General features: G+C 41.8%; 1 protein-coding gene across 2 annotated transcripts in view; it reads left to right on the top strand.

Annotated features, from left to right (window-relative positions):
• Positions 1-121: 121 nt before the first annotated feature.
• The window catches only part of Ogfod1 (2-oxoglutarate and iron dependent oxygenase domain containing 1), a 29,397-nt gene continuing 7,360 nt past the window's right edge, over positions 122-22,158 (top strand). The window contains exons 1-10 of one of the 2 annotated variants that reach the window (XM_075976904.1): positions 122-322; positions 3,289-3,434; positions 7,936-7,982; positions 12,033-12,133; positions 15,181-15,297; positions 15,942-16,033; positions 16,228-16,356; positions 16,699-16,812; positions 17,811-17,890; positions 18,138-18,451. In XM_075976904.1, the coding sequence (XP_075833019.1) occupies positions 169-322; positions 3,289-3,434; positions 7,936-7,982; positions 12,033-12,133; positions 15,181-15,297; positions 15,942-16,033; positions 16,228-16,356; positions 16,699-16,812; positions 17,811-17,890; positions 18,138-18,451 (1,294 nt within the window). In that variant the 5' untranslated portion in view covers positions 122-168. Of the gene's footprint in view, positions 323-1,002; positions 1,109-3,288; positions 3,435-7,935; positions 7,983-12,032; positions 12,134-15,180; positions 15,298-15,941; positions 16,034-16,227; positions 16,357-16,698; positions 16,813-17,810; positions 17,891-18,137; positions 18,452-22,158 lie in introns of those variants that run through there. The other variant, XM_075976906.1, reaches the window with a different exon arrangement.

Below are 22,158 nucleotides of genomic sequence, written 5' to 3'. Positions count from 1 at the left end.
TGTTGACCTTCCATTGGTTAATTATGTATAGGTCTGGCCTTTTTATTCTTTGGTGCCTTCCCATTGGGTGATGCTGGGACTAAGGAGTGAGGCATTTCGGGAACTGTAGTTTCTGGAGGGAAATAGCTTCCTGACTTCCCTGAGCGTGGGTCTGTGAACGGTGAAGAGATGAACGGGAAGCGGCCCGCGGATCCTGGCCCAGCTCGGCCAATGAAGAAGGGAAAGAAGCAGGTGGCGACGGAGTTTTCGGACGCTGTCACGGAAGAAACAGTGAAGAAGCAGGTGGCTGAAGCCTGGAGCCACCGGACGCCCTTCAGCCATGGTAATAGGGTGCTGTGAGGGAGGAGAGGCGAGGGAAGGACCATAAGCCACCTCCGACTCCGACCCCGACTGCTGCTCGGTTCTTTCCAAATTCGATTGATTTGACCGGCCTCGGGAGGAAAATAAATATAGACCTGGGAGTGTGGGGAAGTAAACTCAGGGTTGAGTTCTAGAATCAGGGGTCACTTATAGAATCCCTCTGCTGGTTGGTTGTACGTCATTGGGCAGTGCGTTTAACTTTGCTTAAGCGTCAGTTTCTTTTATAAAACGGCATCGTTAATAGAATTCCCCTCGGAAAGGTAGGACTGACAGACAAATGCTTGTAGACATTCATAAGAGTTTCCCTGAGAACCAGTAAACATCTAGCAAGTGTCGCCGGACGGTCTACCAGCACAGACGTTGAGAGCTGCGGGATAGCTAGTACCTCCAGGTACCAGTTTTCACGTGCATTGTCATTGGCCTACGTGACGCGTGAAACGAAAGGATCTTGAAAGGAACCATCGTTCCAGACTTAGCTACAACTTATTTATACAACTTATAAATACAGTGCGAATCTGCTGAGTGCGTCTTGAATTTTCTCCCCAAGTTTGCCAATTTTTTTTTTTTTTGGTTTTGTTTTCTTGTTTGTTTGTTTCGTTTTAAAGAGTCGAATCCTGGGCGCGCTGGACGCAGAGAGAACATGAGAGCTTAGCGTTTAAAATGCAAGCTCTGGGTGCTCATTAGAGACTTCTCAGTTTCCTCATCTGTTGCATAGGCGACAAATATCTATTCCTCAGTTGTTGAGAAGGTAAATGAGACAATTCCTGTAAAGCACCACTGGGTCAGGCTTGGTTGTTAGTCATAAATTGATAATCTAGTGGAAGTGAAGTCGATTAGAAAGTTAGAAATCAAACTGATATTTCTTTCATTTTCTTTTTTTGGGGGGGTGGAGGGGGTGGATTTGAGACAGGGTTTCTCTGTTGCTTTGGAGCCTGTCCTGGAACTCGCTTTGTAGACCAGACTGGCCTCGAAGTCACAGAGATCCACCTGCCTCTGCCTCCCGAGTGCTGGGTTTCAAGACGTGCGCCACCACCGCCCAACCTATTTCTTTTTTTTTTTTTTTTTGGTTTTTCGAGACAGGGTTTCTCTGTGGCTTTGGAGCCTGTCCTGGAACTAGCTCTGTAGACCAGGCTGGTCTCGAACTCACAGAGATCCGCCTGCCTCTGCCTCCCGAGTGCTGGGATTAAAGGCGTGCGCCACCATCGCCCGGCCCTATTTCTTTTTTTTTTTTTTTTTTTTTGGTTTTTCGAGACAGGGTTTCTCTGTGGTTTTGGAGCCTGTCCTGGAACTAGCTCTTGTAGACCAGGCTGGTCTCGAACTCACAGAGATCCGCCTGCCTCTGCCTCCCGAGTGCTGGGATTAAAGGCGTGCGCCACCACCGCCCGGCTCCTATTTCTTTTTTTAAAACGCAGTCACTTCCACAGAAAAGTTTGGGAAAGCAAGGGCAGGGGCAGGATTGAAGAGAAAATGGCCAGCCACTTTGCTCTGGAGAAAATAAGCTAAGAATCTAAAGTGCGATGGGTTGGGGTTGGGGTAGAGGGGTGGAGAGACGCCTCAGAGGTAAAGAGCACTGGTTGCTCTTCCAGAGGCCTGAGTTCAATTCCCACAACCACATGGTGACTCATGACCATCTCTAATGAGATCTGGTGCCCTCTTCTGGCAGGCAGGGATTCATGCAGACAGAACATTGTATACATAATAAATAAATCTTTAAAAAAAAAAAAGAATCAAAAATGCACTGATGCAAGAATCAGTAAACTAAAAATCTTTTTTTTTTTTTTTTTGGTTTTTCGAGACAGGGTTTCTCTGTGGCTTTGGAGACTGTCCTGGAACTAGCTCTGTAGACCAGGCTGGTCTCGAACTCACAGAGATCCGCCTGCCTCTGCCTCCCGAGTGCTGGGATTAAAGGCGTGCGCCACCACCGCCCGGCTCCTATTTCTTTTTTTAAAACGCAGTCACTTCCACAGAAAAGTTTGGGAAAGCAAGGGCAGGGGCAGGATTGAAGAGAAAATGGCCAGCCACTTTGCTCTGGAGAAAATAAGCTAAGAATCTAAAGTGCGATGGGTTGGGGTTGGGGTAGAGGGGTGGAGAGACGCCTCAGAGGTAAAGAGCACTGGTTGCTCTTCCAGAGGCCTGAGTTCAATTCCCACAACCACATGGTGACTCATGACCATCTCTAATGAGATCTGGTGCCCTCTTCTGGCAGGCAGGGATTCATGCAGACAGAACATTGTATACATAATAAATAAATCTTTAAAAAAAAAAAAGAATCAAAAATGCACTGATGCAAGAATCAGTAAACTAAAAATCTTTTTTTTTTTTTTTTTTTGGTTTTTCGAGACAGGGTTTCTCTGTGGCTTTGGAGACTGTCCTGGAACTAGCTCTGTAGACCAGGCTGGTCTCGAACTCACAGAGATCCGCCTGCCTCTGCCTCCCGAGTGCTGGGATTAAAGGCGTGCGCCACCACCGCCCGGCTAAACTAAAAATCTTAAAACAACAACAAAATAAGAGCTGCCGAGTGGTGGTGGTGCACGCTTGTAATCCCAGCAGTCAGAAGGCAGAGGCGGACAGATCTCTGAGTTTGAGGCCTACCTGGGCTACAAAGCAAATTCCAGGACAGGACTGTTACACAGAGAAACCTTGCCTCGAAAAACTAAAAACAAACAAACAAAAAACAAAGACAAAAATGAGAACTTCCATTAGTGCTATCCACTCTGCACATTAAAAACTGGAATTTAAGCCCAGCGTCTGAGAAAGACAGTCTTGAATGCGTGAGGAATGACACAACTTACGATTTTTCTCTGAATCTTAGGTTCCCCAAAATATTAAGTTCCTCAAACTCCTGATTGTCTCCCTTTGTATTCAGTCATGCCACGTGGTATGATATGGAGGAGAAGAAAGACAAGGGAAATATTTTTCTTCCAACAGAAGCTATTGTTTTGGACATGGATCCTTTTCTTCACTGCGTAATCCCAAACTTCATCCAAAGCCAAGACTTCCTGGAAGGACTTCAGAAGGAGCTTTTGAGCCTGGACTTCCATGAAAAGTACAATGATTTGTATAAGTTCCAGCAGGTATTTATCCCTATTACTTCAGCTCTTTCTTCTCGGACAGTCCCAGGCTCGAAAATCATTCATGACTGCTGCTCTTCCAGAGGACCCAGGTTAAGGTCCCAGGACCCATCACGTGGTTCACCAAACTCCAAGAGCACCTATCTGCACATGCTCACAGACAGATACAAATACATACCTATAATCTCATTTTTTAAGACTCAAGGTTCTAGATTAGGTTTGTTTTCAAGACCCTTCACCTTGACATTGATTTTCATTCCTTTAACATAAGCAGCTTACAGGGTGTTGGCTGTTAGGATTATGAGGGAGTTGTTACAATGGTTTTAAGGGAGGTTTTTTGGCAACTTCTGCTCTACAACATAATATTCTCCAGGTAATAGAGATGATGGTGACGGGATATTCAATGCTTTAAGCTAGTGAGTGAGTATATAATAAACGGGGGGGGGGGTGAAGTATATTTGGAGTGGTGTGGCATGAGTCTTTATTTGAAGATAATAACCATTCAAACTTTTGAGTTCATGTCTTTGTGGTTTGATGTGCTGCAGTTCAGGTATTCTGCATTACAATGTATCTAGCAGAAAGGGAAAATGATTTTTTTTTCCTCTGGGGAGTAGTAGGTGTGCTGTTTTGATCCCAAAACCTTGAGTACACTAAGCACACACTCTGTCACTGAGTTGTACCCCAACTCCCCATTCTTTTTGGTAGACAGTATAATTTAGTTTTTAAAAAGGCTATCTTGAAATCAGAAATTTTTTTTCTACTCTTAGAAGACAGCCGTTACTAGGTGGTGACAGCACACACCTTTAATCCCAGCACTCAAGAGGCAGAGGCAGGTGAATTCAAGACCAGCCTGGTCTACAGAGCAAGTTTCAGGACAGCCAGGGCTACACACAGAGAAATATTGTAGGGAGGTAGGGAGAGAGAGCCCTGTCTAGCACAGAAATACAAGAGAGTGGTGTCATCAATGTGGAGTCGTCTTCAATACAGGGACCACGCACTCTCATAGTCTGTCAAGAGTTTAAAAATTCGACAAAGGGGGCTGGAGAGATGGCTCAGCGGTTAAGAGCATTGCCTGCTCTTCCAAAGGTCCTGAGTTCAATTCCCAGCAACCACATGGTGGCTCACAACCATCTGTAATGAGGTCTGGTGCCCTCTTCTGGCCTTCAGGCATTACACACAGAAAGAATATTCTATACATAATAAATAAATAAATAATTTTTAAAAAAATTCGACAAAGGGCTGGAAAGATAGCTTAGCACTTGAGAGCACTGACTCCCTTTCCAGTGGGCCTGCGGTCCAGTCACAGCACCCACATGGCTGTCCACACCCATCTGTAACTCCACTCCCAGGAAATCCAACACCCTTTGCTGGCCTTTAAGGGCCATGCGATTACACAGACCTACATGCAGACAAAGCATCCATACTCATAAAATAAAATCAAAATATTTTGAAAATTCAAAAATGATGAAGTAGATGAAGAATTACCTTTGCTTTCTTTGCCTTTCCCCTTTGATTTTTATCTCGAATAATAGAGTACTAACATCTCATTCTTTTATGTTAGAGCTGGTCACCTGGTCAGCTGACAGCATCCTACTCTAATGTGTAGACCTTGTACATGTGTTTTATGAGACTGACACAACACCTACTCTGCTTCAGAGGCAAAGAATCCTTGACCTTTTAGAAGCATTTGCACTCCTCCTCCTTTCTAAAGCCATGTTTTCATCTTCCTTTCAGGATACCATGCTGCCTTAGTTATTTTTCTATTGCTGTGAAGAGACATCATGACCAAGGCATCTTATAGAAGGAAGCATTTAATGGTGGGGAGTGTGGCAGCGGGCAGGCAGGCATGGTGCTGGAGCCGTAGCTGAAAACTCAGATTTCATCCACAATAGAAATGGTGTGAACTTTTGAGCCATCAAAGCCCATTCCCAGGGATACACTTCCTCTAACAAGGAAATCCTAATCCTTCCCTGTAGTCCACCAACTGGGATCTAATCATTTAAATATATCAGCCTATGTCAGCCATTCTCATTCAAACTATTACACACACTCTCTCTTTTAAAAAAAAAAAGATTTACTTATTTATTATGTATACAGGGTTCTGCCTGCAGTCCAGAAGGAGTCACTGGCTCTCCTTATGGATGGTTGTAAGCCATCCTATGGTTGTTGGGAATTGAACTCAAAACCTCTGGAAGAGCAGCCAGTGCTCTTATCCGCTGAACCATCTCTCCAGCCCTACACATACTCTCTTAATTTATCTTCTTTATCATAGAGCACTTTTTCTTAATTTTCTTTGCTAAGTCTTTCCCCTTATAACCAACATTTTTTAAAAAATTAATTTGTTGGGAGGGCATGGTGGGAGGGACAGTCAGAGGACAACTTTGTGGAACTGGTCCTCTCCACCTTTATGTAGGTTCTGGGTATCAAAATGTGGTCACCATGTTTGCACACAAGTACTTTTACACAACTAGCCATCTCACCAGTTCACATAACCAACTTCCTGATGAGGCCTTCTTAATGCCAGAATACTCTAGGGTTTGATCCCTGAATTAAGATTCAGTACAGATTTCCATGGAGTCTCTCATAACTTCTGTCTCCTTGGATGTGTAGCAGGAGTCTCTGGCTTACAGCCAACACTAAACTCCTAATCTTCCTTCCTCTAATTCTGTTGTTCCTCTCGAACTCAGATCAAAATGAGCCATTCTTTTTAAGTTGTTTTTTAGATTTATTTACTTATGCTTACAGTGTTCTGCTAGCATGTGTGCCTACATGCCAGAAGAGGACACCAGATCTCATTACAGATGGTTGTGAGCCACCTGGTGGTTGCTAGGAATTGAACTAGGACCCCTGGAAGAGCAGCCCGTACTCTTACCTCTGAGCCACCTCTCCAGCCCAAAATAAGTCATTCTTAACTCCTTGTTCACCCCTCGTGTCCCATCCACTGAGGACACTTTCTTCACTGCCTCTCAGAACACTTAATACACTTCCAACGTCAGCAGCAGTCTCCTCCCAAGCTGTCTCTCTTACTGTGATGTTTCAGTGTGTTAGCAGTCTCCTACCTCCACCTGCTTCTGGAACTGTCACCATTTTGTTCTTGTCATGTAAGTGAATTCGAGAGAATTGGAAAATATATGCCCACATAAAACTTGCTCACAGACGCTCATGGAAGCACTGTTATAGGAGCAACCAGACATTACCCACTGATGAATGAGTAAACAAAATGCAGTTTGCCCATCTAGTGGATATTATTTGATCATAAAAAGTAAGTCAGAGCTGCAACATGGACGAACCTTAGAAACCTTTTGCTAAGTATGGAAGCCAGTGTGGCTCTGGGACCGCTGAGATGGTTACCACTGAGTTCAGAACCCACATAAAAAAGCGAGCTATGGTGGCAAGTAATTTTAGCCTGTGGTGAGACAGGAGGTACAGACAAGAAGCTTGTAGGCCAGTTAGAAGTATGCAGCACAGTAGGAATGAGAGAGACCTTTCCTCAGCAAGGTGGAAAGGGAGAGCTGAACCCTGATGTTGTCCTGGGACCTTCACATGTGCGCATGGCACAGCCATACCTACATTTTCACATACAGTAATATACATAACTTATAATAAATATAAATAAATGTATAAAATAAGCCAAACTCAAAGTGTTATATATTATATGATTTCTTTTAAATGCCCAGAAAAGGCAGATAGGCCTATAGAAACAAGAAACAGGGTGATGTTTGTTAGGAGCTGGTAGTAGAAAAGATGGAATTCAACTGCCTAGTAGATACTAGATTTTATTTTGTACTGTTAAATTCTGGACTTATGTAGCATGTTTGACAGCATCATGAATGTGTGAAACCCATGGAATTACATACTTTTAAGTGATTAAAATGCTAGATTCTGTACTATGGGGCTTTTTCTCTTAAGATATTAACTCATGTTCCTCCTTTGCTTGAGAACTAATGACTCTTCTTTTCCTTGGGTAAAAGCCAATGTACATAATTGGCTCTGTGCCAACAGTGCCCCCCATTAGACCCTTGATCGCCATCTGTTGCTCTCCCATTTGCATTTCCCCTAGCCACTTAGTCTCACCTCAGTATTTTGGATAAATTTCGCTTTTCCTCACTGAAGTCTACCATGGCTCACCTACTCATAATTGCAGACCCTTTCCTATTCTCAGCACTGCCCACTCCTCTCTCTGTTGTCTTTTCTTATGCACTCGTCACCTTTTGCTAATAAATTACATTTTATGTTTACTATATGTCTCCTTCAACAAATGTAAGCTTCTCTGTAGTAAATACTTCAATATTTGCTGAATGAATAAGGTGCAAAGATACTAAGTCACCTACCCACCCACATCATAGCTGCAGGATGAAGGGGTCATGTGTCAGACCTGGTAGTTCTCTTCAGTCTCGGCGCTTAGCTACCGTGTTCTTTCAGAGCCCTCACTGTTGTTCTTTGCATCCATATATTGTAACAAGGTGTAACAAGGAAATCCTTTTTTTTTTTTTTAATGGCGAAGTCTGATGATTTGAAGAAAAGCAAAGAGCCTCATATCTCAGCTTTAAGGTAAGCAAGTCATTTGTTGGGTGCCAGATATATGTTAGGCAGAGTACTGAGTGCTTTAAATATTAATTCATTCAGTCTTTGTTGAAATGATTGCATTTGGTAAAGGAAGAAACAAACCCTAAGAAATTTAAGTAACTTCTTTAAGACAATCCAACAAAGATAAAAATCCAAGCCCTTGGATTGCTTGCTTGATCGCTTGATCACCCTTCCTTCTTTCCTTCCTTCCTTCCCTCATTACCTCCCTTCCTTCTTTTTTCCTTCCTTGTGGATAAGATCTTAGGCAGGCCTAGGATGTACTATGTATGTTGCTCAGGTTGGCCTGAAAGTCACAGAAGTCCTCCTGCCTCAGATTACCAAGTGCTGAGATTACAAACATGAGTCACCATTCCTGGCTTCAAATTCTTAATAATAAAATGTTTGGCTTTGTTGTTGTGAAGGAAACAAAGTAACAATGGAAATAGCATTGTCTGCTCATGAAGCTAGGAAGTAATGAAAATTAAAACTCCCTTGACCAGATAGATAAATTTTCATACCATTTCAGTCCTTTAGAAGATGATGTATCAAAACACTTAAAAGTATGCATTTAAATAATTATTAGCCGGGCATTGGTGGTGCACACTTTTAATCCTAGCTCTTGGGAGGCAGAGGCGGGTGGATCTCTGTGAGTTCGAGGTCAGCCTTGTCTACAGAGTGAGTTTCAGGACAGGCTCCAAAGTTACACAGGGAAACCCTGTCTAGAAAAACCAAAACCAAAAACAAAAAAAGATTATTGTGTTTATGGGTGTTTTGCCTGCATGTATGCATTTGCCCCATATGTAGGCAGTACCACCTATGGACATCAGAAGATGTTGGAGCCCCTGAAACTGGAGTTGCAGGTGGTTGTGACCTGCCAAGTAGGTTCTGGGAACTGAACCTAGGTTCTCTGCAAAAGCAGCTGGTGCTCTTAACCAGAGCCATCTCTCTAGACCCAAAAGTATGCACATTTTGTAAAAGTTATTCTAAGAACTGCCCGTGACAAAGCAAAGATGTACACAAAGATTCCATACACCAACTCTGCAGCCATGAGTACGTGTGTGGAATAAACAAGAGTCACACTTTGTTTGTCAATAAAGTCAACGATACTTTTTAAAAAATATCTGAAACCTAGTGTTCTCTATAGTTGCTTTATTTTTCTAGATGAATTAGCAATATTTTCTCCCTTTAGGGATGTCTAAGAGGATAGTTATTATAACCAAAGACATCTTGGGTCTTTGGAATATACTGTTTTCAAAAGGAAAGAGTGTACTACAGACATAAACTGTTTATCTGTGTACAAACTGAGAGACTTGGAAATAGACTAATAGGATTACAGAACTTTTAACAACATTTTCTTTTTACTTATTTAGAACCTTTTTTCTATAATGAGCATGTGCTTTATTTTTTTAAAAAAATTATATTTATTATACATACAGTGTTTTGTCTACATGTGTGCCGGCAGGCCAGAAGAGGCCTGGAGTTATAGTTATGTACCACATGTCCAGGTAAAAGTTTGTTTTTTGGTTTTTGGGTTTTTTTTGGTTTTTCGAGACAGGGTTTCTCTGTGGTTTTGGAGCCTGTCCTGGAACTAGCTCTTGTAGACCAGGCTGGTCTCGAACTCACAGAGATCCGCCTGCCTCTGCCTCTGCCTCCCGAGTGCTGGGATTAAAGGCATGCGCCACCACCGCGCAGCACCACGTGGCTCAGCTAAAAGTTTTTAATTATCAGAGTTAACTTCATTTCAGAGTTGACTGGCTGAACTAGTTATAACTTGTATTAAAGAGACTTCTGCACAAAGGACCAGCTTAGCTTATAATGGAAATGTTCATTAGCTTTTTTTATTTACATCTTGCTAGCATCAGAACATCTACAGATGTTTGGTTGATTGTGTGATTAATTTAGTATTCATATTTATTATAATTTAAAGTCATTTGGGCCAGTGAGTTGGCTCAGCTGGTAAAGGTGCTTGCCACCAAGACTGATGACCTGATTTCAATTCCCAGTACACACATGGTAGAAGAAGAAAGATGATTTCCACATAGTGTCCTCTTACCTTCACACGTGTGTTGTGTGTGCACATGCACACACAAATAAGGGTTTTGGAAAGGTCATTTTGTGATCTTCTGCAGCTGCTCACCCTAGTGTTTATTAAATAACAGTGCTAGTGTTACTGGAGCCCCTAGCCCTCACATCTTACTCTTGACCCAGCTTATTGTCTGTGAAGAAAAAAGTGGCATAAAGTACATCAGATGGGAAAATAAGTTTGTGTACAGTTATGTCCCAGAAATGGAGAGAGCTGTTCTCAGTTGGATTCTACCCTCCCCGTGGCACCGTTACATTTTTAGAAAGGACACAATAAAAAGCCAGGAAAGATGCACATGTAGATTTAACTGAAGCAGGATTTAGAAAAAAGATAATTCAAAAATCTTAATTTCAGCCTGGCAGTGGTGGCGCACGCCTTTAATCCCAGCACTTGGGAGGCAAAGGCAGGTGGATCTCTGTGAGTTCCAGGACAGCCTGATCTACAGAGTGAGTTCCAGGACAGCCAGAGCTACACAGTGAAACCCTGTCTCGAAAAATACATATATACATACATGTATGTGTGTATATATTATATATCTCCTAAGATCAAGGGCACATCACTGCATTAGTATTAGTGCTTGTGATACTGAGATTTATAACAGAAAATGCATATTTGATCTTCGTCCCCATTTTTGGCAACAAGTTCCTAAAATTTAGAATTTAAGTGTTGAGATTAGTAAAGGTGAATGGAGACTCTTTTTTTAGGAAAAAAACCTTTCTACCACATTTGAGCTTATAATGGGCAACCCCAAAGGTTGGAGAAGAAGGGACAGTTGCCAAGAAGATAACTAAGAATGTAGCTCTCAGCTCTAACCATTCCAGCCTCCAGGAAAAGCACGGAGGGTAGTTAGATGAGGTAGGATTGCTACAACTTTTAGAGTCTAGCCTGGGCTACATAGTATGTTGTAGGCCAAGCCTACAAAGCAGGACCTTGTTTTACAGAGAAGGGCTGACAGTTGGCTGGATGCATCCCCAGTGGCCTGTGGTTTCTTTAGTCAACCATGCCTATGTAGGAAAGCGTCCATAAGTTCCCGAGGTGCCAGGGAGGTGGGAGAGAGGTTCTATTTTCTCTATCCAGGACTCTGTGCTGTGAATCTTTTATATTTGACTCTTCCTAAATTGAATCACTTTTTTTTTTAAGAAAATTATTGTTGTTGTTTTTAGATGAGTTCTTATGTGTACAGATGCCCCTGGAGGCCAGAGAACATTAGATCCTCTGGAACTGGAGTTATAGATGGTTGTGAGCTTCCTGATGTGGGTGCTGGGAACTAGACCCAGGTTCTATGCAAGAATAGGAAGTGCTATTAATCACTGAGCCGTCTCTCCAACCCCTGAGTTGTGTCATTGTATATTAAACTGGTGAGACAATAAGTAAAAAAATTACCTAACAAATGATCCAACTTGAGGAGGGCACTGTAGGGACCTCCTGTTTATACCCCATGAGAGCAACTCATGAGTTGGTCCTCTATTGGGTCTAAAGGTGGGGCCAATCCTGTGAGACTGAGCCCTGTAGATTGTGTAAGAATGGAGCTGAGTTTTAAGGTGTCCTTATTGTTTCCAAACATAGATAGTTAACAGGGAAAACTCCACCTATTTGGTGTCAGAAGCAAAATGTGTAAGGAAAAGCAATTGTGTTTTCCCATTTCCTGCTGGAAAGCCGGTCTGACAGTGGGCGATTGGTAGTGTAACAGTGGTGTGGTGCCCGACCACAAAGATCACGGCGCTGATGTGGGAGGACTTAGCAGGGCAAACGGCCAGAGAAAGAAGTGCAGGAGACTCAGGGCCAGCGCACTATGGGGGGTTTCGTTATTTCTCTGGGAACTTGACACCGTGCATGCAAGAGGGAATAGGTTTCTAGAATGGAAGTGACCTTAAGAGAGCCTGGGGATGGCACGGCTCCAGCTCGAGCCCGTGCTATGGCCATAACAAGTTGTCTTTTGTTTACACTTCTAGGAAACTTATGTTTGAAGATTTTCGGGACTGGCTCTCTAAGGTTTCCAGCATTGACCTAGAACCAACCATTGACATGTCCTGTGCCAAATATGAGTTCACTGGTAAGGAGGATAAAGCCCTGCTGTCTAAAGATTTCAAGGCTTTAACTCCACAATGATGGAAAGATAGCGTCAGGGCACCAGGTAGCATCCTAGTAAAGATTTAACTCTTATGTGAAAATAGCCAACACAGGCCGGGCGGTGGTGGCGCACGCCTTTAATCCCAGCACTCGGGAGGCAGAGGAAGGCGGATCTCTGTGAGTTTGAGACCAGCCTGGTCTACAGAGCTAGTTCCAGGACAGGCTCCAAAGCCACAGAGAAACCCTATCTCTAAAAACCAAAAAAAGAAAAAGAAAAAAACGAAAAGAAAATAGCCAACACAAAGGATAAAGTAGTGCTTCTCTTTAGGTGTGTGAGAGTTATTGATCATATTTTCAGAAAAATTCTCATACCAATTGCATATCGTATTGTAAAACTCTAAAGGTGATGCTGGAAATTCTGTCCTTATATTTCTAAAAGTTCCCTCTATGCTGTTTTTTTCCTTTCTTTATTTTGAATTTAGTGAGTGGATACAGGAAGTGGACTGTGTAAATAGTTATAGTCCCTGTTGCCTGCCTTCCCTCTTCAGAAGAGCTCATAAATTTGTGGAGGAATATGTGTGCCTTTTTATATAGAAGGAAAAATTGCTTGGTTTTGTTTGACTAAATTTTGATTCAGGTTTCCTCTTGTATATAGTCTTGGAGAAGTCTAAACTGGTAAAATGTTTTGGAGATAAACTTAATCCTACATAGAACCTGTTATGTATCTTTATTGCTTTTTCTTTTTTATTATTTTATTTTGAGACAAGGTCTCACTCTATAATTCAGACTGGTCCCAGCCTCACAGAGATCACCTGGCCGTTGTCTTGAGTGCTGGTATTATAGGTGTGAGCTACCACATCCAGTTTTGTTTTTTGATTTTTTTTGTTTTGTTTGTTTTTTTAGTTTGAAGTAATTTCAAACTCAAATAGAAGTGACAGGCATAGCACGAATAATTTGTTTTCCTGTTTTATTTGAAGGACAGTTGCAGTCCTGGGATTCCATAGGCCTGAACATTTCAGTCATTCTTCCTTCATGCAATGGTGAACTTTCAGAGTGAGAAAGTTGACAGGCCTGTGTTCCCACCTAATTCATAGGCCTCGCTCATCTGTCACTGTTTCTTCTTGATGCAAAAAGATCTTGTTAGGAATGGCACACTGCATTCACTTGTCCTGTCCATTGAGCCCTCTTTAGTCTAAAACAGCCTCTTGGTCTCTCCTGAACTTCCGGGACCTGGATGCTTCAGAAGACTTATAGGCAGGTATTTTTAACTGCTCCTTCAGTCTGGGCTTATATTGCCATGTTTCTGCAATACTTAGGATTGTAAGACTTTGCTACCAGACCTGACTGTAAGAATTTGTAGGAGTCACATGAAGAATTTGCACATGCTGCTTTTAGATTATGTTATTAACATGTTTCTCACCAAACTTTAGTTCAGTTATTTTCACAGGCAATTTTCATATTGTTAAACTACTGCAAGTGATATTTTTCTAGTCGTCATTTCTTCTACTTTCCTTAGTTGTCATTCCACTGTAATGAAAAGTTTTCCCACTGTTTATTCATCTATTTGCTTATGTCAGTATGAATTTGTGGATTACTATTCATACAGTGAGCTATTGCAGTTGCTGTTGTAAAAGTGAGACTTATGTTGTCTTTGATTTGGTCAAGGAGAACCCTCTAGAGCTGATCTGGGGCCTCTTACTATGTTCTTATCATTCTTGATTTCCTAATTTCTGCAAAGCAGAATTTTCAAGGCTTGTCTTCTCTTTCCTATGCCAGGTCTAGAATGACCTAGAATGCACCCCAGTTTAATGAAGAATGATACTTGAAAATCAAGGCCAGGACTCAGTCTGTGTCACTGGGGTGTCACCTAGACCCTTTCAGTGAAAATGCCAGAATATGACCATCTACGTATACACACAAATGTATACACGTAATGCTTATATATTTCTATACCTACATAGCTGTAGATTCAGGAAACTGGATTCATATTGCTTTCTCCAGTGCTAGTTGAATACTACAAGGTTTATTCTAGATTTCTTTAACTGTAACACCTAGCTCCCATTATCTTCAACTTATTTACTCCAATCCCTTCATGTATAAATGGTCCCAGTTCAGTGTAACCTTTACTCTGTCCCATCCTGCATAGATGCTTACCTTGCTCAGCCCCACCAAATTTCTTTAGAAAATTTGGTTAGGCAGTTAATGAGAACAGGAACGGGCCCAGAGAGGTGGCTTGGTTCAGTGGGTTAAAGGCACTTGCCACCAAACCTGACAATGTGAGTTTGATTTCTGGGACCCACGTAGTGGAAGAAGAGGACCAACTTTACAGTTGTCCTCTGGTCCACATGTCCCTCCCCCGCCCCCAACACACACAGTAAATAAATGATAAGAAAAGGCCTTTTAAAGAAAAAAGGGATCTATATACCCATGAACAGTAACATTTGTTAAGACATTCTTTGGAATAGCCAAGAAATACAAACAATTTAAGAACTAATAGAGATGCAATTAGGGAAAATGTAAATTTACAGTCTATATAGTACCGTGACTGTGCAGCCATTAAAATGTAAATTTACAGTCTATATAGTACCGTGACTGTGCAGCCATTAAAATGTAAATTTACAGTCTATATAGTACCGTGACTGTGCAGCCATTAAAATGTAAATTTACAGTCTATATAGTACAGTGACTGTGCAGCCATTAAAAGCAATGCCTAGGGTGTAAATTGATATGGAAAAATACATGCTTTGTAATTTTAAGGAAGTCTTTACATGAATACACATGAGGAAAAAAATAACAAAAATATGTGGAAAAGGTGTTAGTAACTATATTGTAGACCTGTCTGTGGTCGTTGTGTTTAAAGCTTTCTATATTGGATGGGTTTTATTGCTGCATTTACAAAAGAGAAGTGTCATTTTAAAACTGCAAGACAGTTAAAGCTGGAGTTAATACAGTCAGAGGGACTGATTGGATGCAGAAGCAGACAACAGCTACTCTGTGCAGTGATCTAAATTATGCTTTCAATGATTGCAGATGCTCTACTCTGCCATGACGATGAGCTGGAGGGGCGCCGGATTGCCTTCATTCTGTACCTGGTTCCTTCCTGGGACAGGAACTTGGGGGGCACCCTGGACCTTTACGACACTGATGGTAAAATGCACATTTACCGCCTTCAGTAGCCACTCCTGAATTCCAGCCGTTGCCTCGGATCACCATTCTGATATATAGTGTGTTAAAGGAGTAGAAACTATGTATTTAGCTGGGCAGTAGTGGTGCACGCCTTTAATCCACCCAACATTCAGGAGGGAGAAGCAGACAGATCCCTGTGAGTTTGAGGCCACCCTGGTCTACAAAGCAAGTTACCTGTCTGGAAAGCAAACAAGCAAACAAAACCAAAAAGAAAAAAGAAACCACGTATTTGTCACAGTGACTGGCATAGGTGGAATTAATGCTGGCCCTAACAATGACCTCTTGAAATTATAGTTCAAATACCTGTTCCAGAGACAAAGCTGATTAAGATGAGAAGTAGATCTTGTTCTGTATCCTGGCCGTGCCTGTGAACAGCAGCCTGTCTGACAAGAGCTTAGGTTTTAGAGTGTCTTACCATAGCTTGACTCTAGGAAAAGGAGACGCTAATCCAGCTTTCAGCAATAATAGAAGCTCATGTCACTTAGCAGACTAGCAAGTTTAAAACAGGTAGCAGGAGTATCTGAGAATGTCAAGAGCAGGATGAGGCAGCCTGACAGTGGTAATGATGATGAACCCATTTACGGATGTCTTCTCTTCTGATGCAGAACACTTGCAGCCAAAGCAGATTGTCAAGTCTCTTATCCCGTCGTGGAACAAACTGGTTTTCTTTGAAGTATCTCCAGTATCCTTTCACCAGGTAAATATTTTAAGATGATTCAGTAGTGCACTAAGTAAGGGTCAAGGATTTTTACCCACCCTCTAGGCATGTCAGTCCACTTCCTGCTGGACTTCCTATCTCACTGGGTTGTTTGCATACCTAGCTAATGTCCTTAGATTGTGTCTTCACTCTCCATCCTTGGTGTTGATGTGCTGCTGGTCTTGCTCTTGCAGGTGTCTGAAGTCCTGTCTGAAGAAGCATCACGTTTATCCATAAGTGGCTGGTTTCATGGTCCTCCATTAACCAGGCCTCCCACCTACTTTGAGCCCCTGATCCCTCGAAACCCTCATATCCCACAAGACGTAAGCATAAGTGATTGGGATTCTTACTTTATGCACTACAGCACCTTAGTTGTTTTTCTGATTTCACTGTTATGAGGACCATGTGAGCTGATGTATTTTGCAGTACTAGAAATTAAGGCAAGGGCCTTGTATATGCTAGCAAACCTGTTTCTGATCTAAAGTTAGATCTTTTCAGTGCTGAAACTGCACTTTGAACTTTCACTTTTCTTAGGTCGATTTTTCTAAGTTTGCTAGTACTTTGGGCTTGCTAGGAGAAACGTAAAGAGTGAGGACTATGGAATGATGTAAGCACAGAAGCTATAGATATTAATGGATCTCGTGTGTCTGCTGCTTTTTTATAAGCATGAAATTTTGTATGAGTGGATCAACCCTGCTTATCTGGAAATGGATTATCAAATGCAAATCCAAGAAGAGTTTGAGGAAAGGTCTGAAATCCTCCTGAAGGAGTTTCTTAAGGTATGCCGCCATAGCCTGTTTTATGTGTGTTGTTGAGGTGTCATCCTGCTAAAACTGACCGAGAGTTGTTTTCCTTCTTGTTCAAATGTTTATGTAATTCTCTTCAAATCAAATGTACAAATTACAGTAATAAGTATTGCTGTCAGGTATGGGTATGCGACATCCCCAGGACACAACATACATTTTTAAGTTTTGTTTGTTTATTATTTTGTTTTATTGCCATGTATGTATGCACACATGCATGTTGGGGCTCAAGGAGGCCAGAAGAGGGCATCAGATCCCCTGGAACTGAAGGTGGGGGGTCCTTCGTAATAAGCACTTTTAACCACTGAACCATCTCTCCTGCCCAGCCAGGACTATAATGGTTCATGTGCATGCATGCACACGCACACACATACACTGTAGTGTGAATTCTAATTGGTCTTAATAATAAAAGCCCTGAGTCAGATATAGGGGTAAATACTAAAAGATCAGAGAAACAGAGCAGCCTGCCACTAGTTCTTACCACTACCAAATCCTCAGAGCGAATGGACAGTCCTGTGCCCAGGAATCCTCAGAATGCCATGAGCTCCTGTCTTCTCCCACCTTGCATTCCTCTCTGCCCAGCCATATGCTGTCTCCACCTCCCTAGTGCTGGGATTAAAGATGTGAGCCACCACCGCCTGGCTCTGGTTCTCTTTTAGACTGAATCAATTTCGTGTAGCCCAGGGTGGCTTTGATCTCACAGAAATCTGTCTGCCTCTGTTTCCTGAATGCTGGGATTAAAGGTGTGTGCCACCACCACCTTGCTCAAAATCTTTAATAATAAATTTACAAACACTTAATGGAATAGCCTGATGACACTTAGCTCTCTTAACTCAAGCTACCCCAAAGATCTTGTATATAAGAGGAAATATTCAAATGGACCTCTTAGGAATCAGCCAGCTGATACTGTGCAAAGCCAGAGGAATGAGGATTACAGGAAGAGCTGCTAACTTCTTTATTTGCTTATTTTCCAGCCTGAGAAATTTGCCAAGGTCTGTGAAGCCTTGGAGAAAGGAGATGTGGAATGGAGTAGCCGTGGTCCCCCAAACAAAAGGTAGAGGTCACCATCACAGATCTGTATTCAGTGCCCCCTCTTCCGTCTGCATAGCTCATCTCCAGTACTGGACACTTGCCTTAGCATTGAGTTCCCCAGGACATGCTGCAGCAGGCCCTAGCAGAGTCTCACCATGCTCAGAAGTTGTGCCATCATTTAGGGAGAAGCTCAAAGCTAATGACAGCTTTGATTGCATGAGTGATCTCACATGTGGGGCTGAGAAGCTTTTGCCATTGCTGCTTTTCAGGTTTTATGAGAGAGCGGAAGAAAGTAGTCTCCCTGAAATACTGAAGGAGTGCATGGGCTTGTTTCGCTCCGAGGCCCTGTTCTTGCTGCTCTCCAACTTCACTGGCCTGAAGCTCCACTTCTTGGCTCCATCAGAGGATGATGAGGTTGAGGACAAAGGAGAGGGGGAAGCAGCCTGTGCTGCTGATGGCACCGAAGAAGGGACTAGCCAAAGCCCCTCAGCGCCTGAGGATAATCAGGCAGCTGTTGGCAGCCACAGTCCAGAGAGTGGTGAACAGGCAGACCTGGAACCACAGGATGACGAAGCAAAGAAAGGTAAGCTGGCGTTAGGACTCCCCTTTATGTTTACCGTTCCGCAGTCAAGTGATTTATTCCTAGCTGGGTAACATCACTGTCACTCTGGATCCTGAGTTCTCCTAAGGAGATGGCAGAGGTCAAATCTATACACAGAAAACAACCATCAAACAATGCTAAAGGCTTACACAGCATCCTGTGTTTACTGCCATCAGTGGTCCTCCTCTCCCCACTGCTACCATTCTGACTCCAAGGAAGTGTACTAGCTGTTCTCCTGGAAATGTTCTTTCTACATTTCTTTTCTCATTCAGATCTGAACAGTGAGTGGCACTTCCTCAGAGAACCTTTTCCGTGTCACACTCTCACCCAAGGCTGCTCGGTCATGGTCAGTCCTTGTCACGACCTCACTACAGTGCTGTGTACGCAGTGCCATGGTCTCTGAATTCATCTGTGCTTCAGTCCTGTTGTGTCTGGAGGATCCACTTAGGGTCATTGTTTTTGTGTGTTTGGCGGCATCCATCCTCGTTAGCTCTTAGCAATAGTCCCAGCCTCTCTTCTGCATAGCTCCCTGGGCCCTGAGGGTTTGATGAAGACATCCCACTTAGGACTAAGCGTTCGAAAATCTTAGTCTCTTAGTCCCATCTACTGCAAGAAGAAGCTTCTCTGACATGACTGAGCAAGGCACTAATCTATGGGAACAGCAGTATCTGCTAAAGGAACACAACAGTAAAATGACTGCAGTGTCATTAGGACTCATTATCCTAATACATCCTAACATAACAATCAAACATGTCTGTTTTCATACTAATACCAGGCTGCTTTTTTGTTTGTTTGTTTTGGTTGGTTGGTTTTGTTTTGTTTTGTTTTTTTAATCACTGTAGCTCTGTAGTACAATTTGAGATTGGGGATAGTGACATTTCCAGTAGGTCTCTTATCATTTAGGATTATTATAGCTATCCTGGGTTTTTTGTGTCTCTGTATGAAGCTGAAAATTGCCCTTTCCATTCTGTGGAGAATTGTGTTGGAATTATAGTGGTATTGCATTGAATCTGTAGATTGCTTTTGGTAGGATGGCCCATTTTTACTCTATTAATCCTACTGATCCAGGAGGCTAGGAGATCTTTTCATCTTCTGATATCTGCTTCAATGTCTTAAAGTTTTTATTTTAAAAGTCTTTCACTTCCTTGGTTGGAGTTTTCCCAGGATATTTTAAGGCTATTGTTAAAGGTAGTTTCCCTGATTTTTTTTCTCAGTCTGTCATTTGTATATAGGGGATTGCTGATGATTCTGTGTTAATTTTGTGTCCTGCTACTTTGCTGAAGGTGTTTATCACCTGTAGTAGTTTCCTGTTGCAGTTTTTAGGCTCACTTATGTATACAGTCATATCATCTGCAAATAAAGATACTTTGGCTTCTTTTCCTATTTGTATGCCCTTCGTCTCTCATTTAGTTGTCTTACTGCTCTAGCTAAGACTCCAAGTACTGTATTAAATAGATGTGGAGAGAGTGGACATCCTGTCTAGTTCCTGATTTTAGTGAAAATGCTTTGAGTTTCTCTCTAGGTTGATGTTGACTGGGTCTGCTGTAAATTGCCTTTATTGTGTTGATGTATGTCCCTTGTATCCCTAATGTATCTGTCTAACTGCTGTCATAAAGGGGAGTTTGTCCAAGGTACTTTCTGCATCTGATGGGATGGTCATGTGGTTTTTGTCTTGCAGTCTGTCTATATGGTAAATTACATTTATCAATTTACATATGTTGAACCATCCCTGCATCTCTGGGATGAAACCTACTTGATCATGATAGAGAATCTTTTTTATGTATTCTTGGATCTAGTTTACAAGTATTTTATTGGTAATTTTTCATCTCTGTTCAGAAGGGATTCTCTTTGTTGGGTCTTTGTGTGGCTTGGGTGTCAGGGTAATTATGGCCTTATAAAAAGAATTAGGCAGCCAGGTGTGGTGTCACATGCCTTTCTCCTGAGCACTCAGAAGGCAGAGGCCAGCCTGGTCTACAAAGCAAGGTCTGTATATTTTTGGGTTTTTTTAAGATTATTTATTTATTTTATGTATGAGTGCTCTATTGGCATTACAACTTTATGCCAGAAGAGGGCATCGGATCCCACTATAGATGGTTGTGAGCCACCATGTGGTTGCTGGAAATTGAACTCAGGAGCTCTGGAAGGGCAGTCAGTGCTCTTAATCACTAAGCCATCTTTCCAGTCCCTTTCTATTGTTGATATTCAGCTTTAATCCACAGTGGTCAGATGGGATGCAGGGGGGCATTTTAATTTTCTTATATCTCTTGAGATTTACTTTATTTCCATGTATATAGCCAATTTTGGAGGAAGTTCCATGAGCTGCTAAGAAGGTGTATTCTTTTGTGTTTAGGTGAAATATTCTGTATATATCTGCTGGGTCCATTTGATAATGTTATTTAACTCTAGTATTTCTATATTTAATTTTTTCTGGATGACCTGTCTATTGGTAATAGTGGGTGGAGTATTGAAGTCTCACACTATCACTGTGTGAGGATCAATATATGATTTTACCAATTTTTTTATGAACTTGGGTATCCTTGTGTTTGGTGCATAAATAAACATCCTCTTTTTGGATTTTTTTCTTTGAGTTTCTGGTGTCCTTCCTGCTCTTTTCTGATCAATTTTGGTTTGAAGTCTCTTTTGTTAGATGTTAAATGGCTATACCTGCTTTCTTCTTTAGTCTATTTGCTTAAAATACCTTTTTCCACCCCTTTGCTCTAAAGTGACGTCTGTCCTTGGTGGTGTGTTGTATTTCTTGAATGCAGCAAAAGGGTGTATCCTGTTTTCCCATCCATTTTGTTAGTCTGGGTCTTTTATTGGGTAATAGAGACCATTGATATTAAGAGTTACCCAGGGCTGGAGAGATGGCTCAGAGGTTAAGAGCATTGCCTGCTCTTCCAAAGGTCCTGAGCTCAATTCCCATCCACCACATGGTGGCTCACAACCATCTGTAATGGAGTCTGGTGCCCTCTTCTGGCCTGCAGGCATATACACAGACAGAATATTGTATACATAATAAATAAATAAATATTTAAAAAAAGAAACCCTAACTAAGATATCCCCTATGTTTTTTTTTTTTAAAAAAAGAGTTACCCATAAGCAGTGTTTATTGATTCCTGTTACTGATTTGTCATGATGTGGGTCCCCCCTCCCTTTGATTGACTGGTCTGGGATTGTTTATTCCTTGTTTTCTTGTATGTGATTAACCTCTTCAGACTGAAGTTTTCCTTCTGGTACCTTCTGTGGTAGCCAGGTACTGCTTAAATTTAGTTTTATTGTGGAATATTTTATTTTATCCATTTATGGTGATTGATAGCTTTGCTGGGTAAAGTAATCTGGATTGGCATCTGTGGTCTCTAAGAGTTTGTAAAACATCCATTCAGGCCCTTCTAGCTTTTAGTCTCCATTGACAAGTCAGGTGTTATTCTAATGGGGCTGCCGTTATGTATTGCTTGGTCTTTTCTCTTGAAGTTCTTAATAGTTTTTCTTTGTACATTTAGTGTTTTGATTACTATGTGCGATGTGAAATTTTTCCAGTCCTGTTTATTTGGTTTTCTATATGTTTCTTATACCTTTATAGGCATTTCCTTCTAAATTAGAATTTTTTTTCTATTTTGTTGCAAACATTTTCTATACCTTTGACATGGGTTTCTTCTCCTTCCTCTGTTATTATTTTAGATTTTTAGATA

The sequence above is a fragment of the Microtus pennsylvanicus genome, chromosome 6, assembly GCF_037038515.1.
Source record: "Microtus pennsylvanicus isolate mMicPen1 chromosome 6, mMicPen1.hap1, whole genome shotgun sequence".
In the NCBI taxonomy this organism is placed as follows: Eukaryota; Metazoa; Chordata; class Mammalia; order Rodentia; family Cricetidae; genus Microtus; species Microtus pennsylvanicus.
Note: the sequence above shows the minus strand (reverse complement) of the source record. Positions and strands in the feature narration are given on the sequence as shown.